Source organism: Notolepis coatsorum (genome assembly GCF_963971535.1).
Source record: "Notolepis coatsorum genome assembly, chromosome: 10".
NCBI lineage: Eukaryota > Metazoa > Chordata > Actinopteri > Aulopiformes > Paralepididae > Notolepis > Notolepis coatsorum.
The window spans coordinates 87,046,710-87,055,378 of NC_140174.1; the positions used below are offsets into that span (position 1 = coordinate 87,046,710).

At 44.6% G+C, this 8,669-nt stretch overlaps 1 protein-coding gene across 4 annotated transcripts in view; it reads left to right on the plus strand.

Annotated features, from left to right (window-relative positions):
- The window catches only part of ap1b1 (adaptor related protein complex 1 subunit beta 1), an 83,006-nt gene extending 74,992 nt beyond the window's left edge, over positions 1 to 8,014 (plus strand). For all 4 annotated transcript variants that reach the window (XM_084323296.1, XM_084323297.1, XM_084323294.1 and 1 more), the window contains one exon: positions 6,401 to 8,014. In XM_084323296.1, the coding sequence (XP_084179422.1) occupies positions 6,401 to 6,475 (75 nt within the window). In that variant the 3' untranslated portion in view covers positions 6,476 to 8,014. The remainder of the gene's footprint in view (positions 1 to 6,400) is intronic.
- The last annotated feature ends 655 nt before the right edge of the window (positions 8,015 to 8,669 follow it).

The window sequence follows — 8,669 nt, forward strand, 5'->3', positions numbered from 1 at the left end:
TCATCAACTGAGTCTCTCGTTGGGAAACCAGCTCCATCAGGAGCTCAGATGTGAAAAAAGCGCCCCTATCGTCTCCCATATTGTAATGCACCCTTTTGGAATGGACTCAATGAAAATGGATGAGAAAAGAAAAATCCGGAATCCACATTTTACTTCTCAGGCATGTAACCCGAGCCGATTGCAGTCATTCTGGTCCCTCAGAACAGCGTGGAATATGTGTTTCGAGCACCCAGCGTTGGATCAATAAAAGCGATCGATTTTTGGAATGGCGATCAGGAATTGGAATGATCTTTTTGGAGAACATCTGATCTGAGGTAAAGAATCTATTTTACAAGTCTTGGGATAATCAGAGTTGTATTCGCTGAGCTCTCGGCGTTCGCCCTATGTGTGTGTGTGTGGGTGATGGCTTTGAGGAAATCAGAGAATCGATTTTTCAGATCGCCTATATAGCGTGCATACACATATTAGGGCTGGGCGATATGACGATATTATATAAATATCGGGTACAGTTAATTAACAATACGCTTTTTTTAACGTATCGTGGATATTGTGATGTTTTGCCCAAGAGGATTGTGTCGCGTCAATCTGGTCTACACGTTCAAACTTTTGAACAACGCCGCCCCCACACACACACTACTGCATCAAAGTTACTACTTATGATTAACATTCGTTTTGTGGCATTAACGTTATATAGTTACACGTTCAATAACATCAGCGTATTTACCAGAACATAGCAAAGTCCGAGGACGACATGGATAGCAAGCATTATTCGTTCATATCTCAGCCCATGCTGAGTTGTGCCCATTCTGCGGTCTGTTAATAAAGTTTTCAATCAGACCGATGTATGGAAAGGCTTTTATTATAACGTTGCAGTAAAATCATTATGCCTCGTTTAGTCATGCTGCGGTGCGCTGGTAATCTAACTCGTCGGCCGCGGGGAGCTGTTGTTGTTGTGCTCTCGTCAAAATCAATGGAGGACATTCTGGAATGTAAAAAACTAATAGCGCTTGCCGATTGGTGCTAAGAACAGCAGGGCGGGTGCAAGCGGTGTGACGTAATTGGCAGACTCGACTGTCAATCAAAATTATTCTGTTGCCGGCTCAATGATTGAATGAATGAGAACTTTATTAACAGATTGCAAAATGGGTACAATACAGTACAGCTCAATACAACAACAGTGGACTGGAGGATGAAGACCAGAAAAAGACTTTCGGCTTTTTTACATAAGGGTCCTCCATTTTCAATTCATCAAAACATTTAGAGACATACAAATATACAGTAGTTTAATAAAAATGCTAAAATGCTATTGATTGATTGATTTAAAACTTTATTAACATATTGCAGAATGGGTACAGTACAGCTCAATACATACAATTGTTAAGGGGATGCAGACCAGAGAGACTTTCGTCTTGTTTACATCAGGGTCCCCCATTTTCAATTAATCATATTTCATATCTAAATCATATATCTCATTGCTAAATATATGCAATATATAATCTAATAATCCAATAATCTAATATATAATATTTAAATGCTAAATGCGTGGGTATTTTATTTTGTCTTTAATGTTAGCTTGCAAACTCAAATACTGTCTTGGTAAGCCTCATAATGAATTGTTTGGGGGAAAAAAGAAAAACATTGTGATGTGTATCGCCGAAAGGTCAGAAAATATCGTGATATCATATTTAGGCCATATCGCCCAGCCCTAACACATATACTATCGATAATCTAGCGTTTATTTGAAAACGATTCATAAATAGGCCGAAAAATTACAACGTTTTTGTGTATTCTAGAATATTCCAGTACAGGGCGTTTATTATGGAATCTTTTTATTTTCCTTGAAAACGAGGGCTTTTCAAAATGCTATAAAATGAAAATGAACCGATAAAAAAACAATCCGCTTCGACAATGTTGACTGGAAAACGAGTCATTGATAAGCGATGGGCAGATTAGACACATAGCCATAATTTAAAACATAGATTAGGCGTTATTAACGCTAACATTGAAGTGGATGCTGGGCATTCAAGCACTAAATCGTGCGCCCCCTGCTGGCACTGAAAGTGTTAAGGGGTAACCATTTATGTCATATCCGACCAATGATGATAATTCAACTCAAACTGATTCGCATTGGGCTGTTTAAGTCATTTGAATCAACTTAATAGGAGTGATTTGATCAAGTCAATTTGATATTTTAGAGTCTCACTCGCCTATTTAGTCAATATTATAATTTACTGCATTTTGAGCCGGGCTCTATACTATTCAGGACCTTAATTCAGGGCTTTAGACTGCGAGTACAATGGTCGCATATGCAGCCTTATTTCTGGGGGCATTTGATGGCACTAGTGCAAGTGGGGGAGAAATTGCCTGGTCACGCCCTGTTATATACGGCAAACGGCATATCTTGTTTGGATTTTCTCCAGTTCTTGAAACCGTCCGGGATGAGTGCCATACTGGTGTGCAGTAATTAAGGGAGAGTCGAACATATACCTTAAACACTGTGACCAGGTTGAGCTGGTTTACCGCAAAGCGTTTGAGCTTTCGCAGGACAAACCATTTCTTGTTGGCTCTTGATATCATTTGCTCAACTTGCCTGTCCCAAGGTCTGTCCTAAGACCTTCACTGCTGACAGACTCCCAGCGGCTGTCCATTCAGAATCAAAGTGCTATATTGTGTGGGTTCATGGGAGGATACATGGAGTGTATTACACTTGCTGGGGTTGAGCTGCGTGGCCTGCCTCGTAACCCACAAAGACAGGTTATCCAGTGCAGGTTGCAGGTTTGAAGGTTGACTGGAGATCCGTTGCTCAGCTATAGTAATGTCATCCACGTACTACCAACGACGATAGCCAAGAATATAATGGGACCTAAGAGGGTCCCTTGGGCTACACCACAGGTGAGCCAGGGGGGTTAAACAACACTGGTATCTCAACCCTCTGTTTCCTGTTGGTCATAAAGTCTAGGATCCAGGATACTTCTTTTTATTAGTTATATCCACTTGGATATGATTCACCGCATCTCAACAGTGGGAGAGGGGAATGGTCAGGAGTTGTCTTGTGAATTCTGAATTTGAAGGCCTGAAGGCCATTGTCTGCAATTGATCCAATAACGTGCTCTGGAAGGCTATTCCATATACGGACAGCAGTGTGTAGAAAAGCTTCTGTCCAAGGAGCTTGTGTTCTGGAGCCTGGGAATTTGCGAGCATGGTCTGGTGTGGCTGTGTGTAGGCGTATGACGTCTGATGTATGGTGGAGGGAGCGTGAGGTCCGTGGGACAATGGTGGGTATGCATTATGTACACTACTGTATATAAGAGCGGGTCTAACTCCCAAGGTCAAAAGTGGGAAGTAGCTGCAATGTTATGCTCAACCTTATCAAATGCCTTGGAGAAATATGTTGCCACTAGACTGCAGGCGCATTTAGAATGATCAGTGGATTTGTGGAGACAGTCTTAATGGGCTGACAAGGGCATCGGTTGTTGTTTTCCTTTTTCCACAGCCATACTGCTGAGCAGCAGAGCGGTATGGACATGGAGGACAATATACAGGGTTTGCACAAGGTCCTTAAAGTGCTTGATTTTTGACAAGTCCTGGAATTCCTTAAACAGCCCATTTATTAACAAGGTGCTTAAAAAGTAATTGAAATTCAAATCAACCATTTGCATTGAAAGTTTTGTTCATCCATGATAAAATGATTCTCTCTAAAATTAGATTTTCTTTATTTAAAGTGTAACTAATTGTCGGAAATTGGTTTTTCTATACAAAAAAACATTTAAAAGTGAATTGTATCCTTTGTAAATGCCCTTTTAAAATGAAAAATAGTGCTTGTAAAAGTCCTTAAGTCCTTGAATTCCATGTTGCAATGTCTGTGGGAACCCTGAATATAGAGAACGGTCTGTGGACAGACGCTGAAATAAATTGTCTGTTGGCACTTTGGGGGCGAGGCTTCTCCATTTCTCATGCTCACACTCTCACCGCGGGGGCAAACGAGTAGAAATGGAAGTAGGGAGAGGGAGTAGAGTAGAGCGGCTATGGGCGTAGATATTGTACAGGAGATCTACTCCCAGCGGTGCGTAGAAGAGATGCAGCGCTGTAGGTCAGGGTGACAAAGAAACAAATCCAATGCGGATAAAATCTGCGTGTTTCATGATTTAGCAATAGAATCCCAGATTAAAGCAGTAAGTCATCTTGGTGGGGGGGGGGGGGGGGGGGGGGGGGGCGGAGGACTCTCATTCCCACGGGAACATGAAGGATGCCTGGTGTTAATCCCCCATTATTATAACTATTTTTTTTATTTTCTTTCTCTTTGTTCTCCTTTTCTCCCACGCTAGTCGCTCCACGTCTCCAGTAGGAGATCTTTCCCCCCCTGCTCCTTCGTTGCCATGCCTTCCCCTGCACCCAACAGCAGCTCACCCTCTACATCTCATGTCGACTCTGACCGGTGTTTCAGCATTAAAAAGGAGGCCCTGAGCACAATACCGACGCGCCACGCTACCCGACGAATGACAGAATATTTCCCAAGCTGGCTTTAATAGCCCGTTCTCGACAGCGGCAGCCTCACTACCTCCCACCCCCAGCCTCACGCTGACGGGAGAGGGCCTTGCCTAAACGCTGCCAGCAGCGTACATTAGCGGAGACCCCCGAGTGCACTGAGGAGGTGTGCAGGCGGCGTCGCCAGATGTGCAACAATTATTGTATTTGTACGATAATCTCGCCCCCTCTGTACGATCAATAACGACAAAGGTCCCATGATTTGATAATTTGAGGACATGTCATATTAGTAGTTGTAATCAATCTACTTATACACGTCCCCTTTGCCTAAGGACAAAGCCATTTTTGTTCCTACTTGTCATTGTTTACGGGGGGAATCTGTGCAATGCTCAGCCTATTTGAAGATTGCACAATGGTAGGCTATGATATATGATACATTTATTTATATTGCTATGTGGAACATGAGCTGATAATGTTACCATCTTAGTATTTTTTTAATTACCATGAAGATGCTGAACAGGCATGTGAACCTGTGTGGTTATTGTTTACCATATTATTCTGTCTGTTGTGACTCACGTACGATAATCTCCCTCAAAATACGACAATTCTAAGCCTCCGGAAAAACATTTTCCACCTGGCAATTCTGCTCGCAATGTTCTTCCCGTCCCGAGCAGCTCTCTGTGGTAATGCTGCCTCGAGGAGGACACTCCATCACTACAGTGTGATTTCCAGTGGGCCAGAGAGGGACCTGGTATAATCCCCTCACCCTGCCTCTGGTGTGTTTAATGATAACTGTAATCATAATGGTGCCGTGGGTGACACCGTTATATCTTCCATGATGCTATAATCACATGGCGCTCTTCCTGCCCGGAGCGTTTCCTGCTAAAAGCCCCTGTTCCAGGCTGAGAGTATTGCCTCTAGCATTGGGCTCCTGATATAAAGGAAACTGCCTGCGAGGAGCTGCATCAGATCCTGCAGCAACTCGACAAACATCGAAATCAGGAGGAGGCTGGGCCAGAGGTGGTGGTGGTGGGGGGGGGCTCTCAAATTTGAGCTGCTTTTGCCTTTAGCTGGTAAGATCGAAATAAAAGGCAGGATTTTTTCAGTGTTGATGAATTTTCTTCTTGTGGAAATGAACTGGAATGTTTTTTTTTGCCTAAGAGGACAACACGGGTCTCTTATCTGCCCACGTCCCCTTTCTTTACACACATGGTGACGTGGTGAAGCCGCGGTTCCATAATAATTCCAGCGGTTATCACACGGACCACACATCCCATAATGTTGCATTATCATGCCAGTTCATCAAAGATGTCCCCGATCTCATCAGAAAGGCAGGGGATGCATTAGCCCGGTCCGTGGCACTCCATCGTGATCTCATTATGAAAAGATCGGTTTGATAGAAAGACGAGTGGGGACTCCTCCTACTCTGTATGGCTGGTCCTGCAGTAACCTTTATCCTGTAGTTTATATATACAATGCTTATTGTTTAACCCTTTCACTGCGACAATACAGACGGCTAACACTCTCTGCCACACGACAAAGGGTTAACCCTTTCACAACCACCCTACAAAAGGATTAACCCTTTCACAACCGCACTACAAAAGGATTAACCCTTCCCTTTCACTACCACACACCAGAATGATTAACCCTTTCACAACCACACTACAGAAGGTTAACCCTTTCACTACCACACTACAGACAGTTAACCGTCTGTAGTGAAAGGGTGAAACGGTTAACCTCCTCTGCTTAATCCTTTATTAACTTGGCTGAACATCTCAGACGACTAGCTAACAAAAACAAACGCATCACCCTGACTGTCCAGGCGAGCCCTGTTGTAACTCCCCCATGTTCTCTCTCTCTCTCTCTCTCTCTCTCTCTCTCTCTCTCTCTCTCTCTCTCTCTCCCCTCTCCGCAGGTCTCTCTGAAGTGCAGAGCCCCTGAGGTGTCCCAGTGTGTGTTCCAGAGCTACGAGGCGGTGCTGAAGAGCTAAAGTCCGATGTACAGATGACGAGACACCCTTTGCTCTGCCCCCATCCTCCCAGGTTCCTGGCACTCTCCCCCCCCGCCCTCCCTCACCCGACTCGCAGGCCACTCGGGGACCACCCCCCCCATGGAAAGACCCAGCTGTGTGTGCGCCCTGGAGACGGGGCTCCATCTTCCGTCATCAAACTGTTTCATCCGGACATTGCGATTAACGATTACTTATCTAATTCTGACTCGTTGCCTATTCTTAATTCTAGAACTGCAGGCTCACTTCCTTGGGTAGCTTCGTCCCTCCCTGTTCTCGCATTGTATGTGGGTTTTTGTCGTTTGTATATTAGTCGCACCCTTGTATCTGGCCTTGAAACGGCTAATACTATATCTCCTGCATGACAATTTATAGGTTCAGCTCCCCTCCCCCCAATTGACCTTTAATGTATTTTACCTACTGTTTCTGGGAGAGAAGGCTCACGTTCGTCTCCTGTGACCATCTCCTCTGTATGAATATCTTCCTCATGATTATCCAGCTCCTGGTATTTCTGCAAATTAACTTGTCTATTTATAGAGCCTGCAATCAGCACTAGAATCACCACTATCAGCGTATTTATTCCGGTGCTTCAAATATAAAAATGCGACATTACAAGCCTTCTGTTTTCCCACCTCCAGGGCTGTTAAACCCCTCTTTCTCTCGTCAGCCCCACCCCCCTTCCTCCTGTTTCATTCCTGACCCAGGAAATTAAATTGGATGAGTTTCTTCATACCTTTAAAATGGTCTCACCTGGATCAGTCATCTTGTGTTACAGATCCTCTGCCGTCTCTCGGAGCAGAGCGTCCCCCGGTTTGTAGCGTGGGTGCATGGAATTGTTAGTTTGGTGTGTACGTTTTGTCTTTTTTTTTCTTTTTTCTCATTAATATAAGGAGAGCGTAGCTAGGAAAGAACCATCGTCTGCTGTATGTAGAAGTTACGCTTTCTCACTTTAAAAATCATTCCTTTGTGTGTTTCCGTTTTTTGTTTTGTTTGTAGTGTAATTAGCGTAGACGTGGGTGAGAGCCACAGGCATCTAGGGATGTCGTATCTACTGTGGGCTCTTCATCAATCAGGACTCTGCCAGGACTTGGCTCCCTGCTAGTCGGCTCCTTCTTCTCCTCAGCGTGGCTTTTCAAGTACCCCTGCCACCTCCTCAGAACAGGGCTCGAGAGGCGCAACTAATGAAGTGTATATACACCGTGTTCTGCACCTGATTAACAACTGCGTAGGTAGCGACGTTCGACATCCTGTTTTACCTGCCGTCATTAGACCGCAAACCTTGTACCAACTCTACCAGATGTATGCACTTACGCTGTCGGAAGAGAACGGAGGTAGCTCTGAGTGTGTGTGTGTGCGTGCGTGTGTGTGTGCATGGTGATTGCTGATTCATGAGATGCTGTAGTAAAAAATAAAAATAAAGAATCTGGTGATGATGAGATCTTTTTGATTGACATGATTTTGTTCAATGTGTGTGTACTGTACATCATTTGAAACGGAACTATTAAAAATCTGATATATTCACAGCGTTCATTATTTCCTTTCATGGCGACAGTGCCGTAGTTCTCATCTCCACGCAGCACTTCTTCCATCTGCAGCCATGCCTTCAGCCAGTGAAGATGAAGAACATCCTGGTGGCTCAGGCTCCTGTACTACTAGATACTGGTGACAGCAGGACTAGATACTGGTGACAGCAGGACTAGATACAGGTGACAGCAGGACTAGATACTGGTGACAGCAGGACTAGATACTGGTGACGGCAGGACTAGATGCTGGTGACAGCAGGACTAGATACTGGTGACAGCAGGACTAGATACTGGTGACAGCAGGACTAGATACAGGTGACAGCAGGACTAGATACTGGTGACAGCAGGACTAGATACTGGTGACAGCAGGACTAGATACAGGACTAGATACTGGTGACAGCAGGACTAGATACAGGACTAGATACTGGCGACAGCAGGACTAGATACAGGACTAGATACTGGCGACAGCAGGACTAGATACAGGACTAGATACTGGTGACAGCAGGACTAGATACAGGACTAGATACTGGTGACAGCAGGACTAGATACTGGCGACAGCAGGACTAGATACAGGACTAGATACTGGCGACAGCAGGACTAGATACTGGTGACAGCAGGACTAGATACAGGACTAGATACTGGTGACAGCAGGA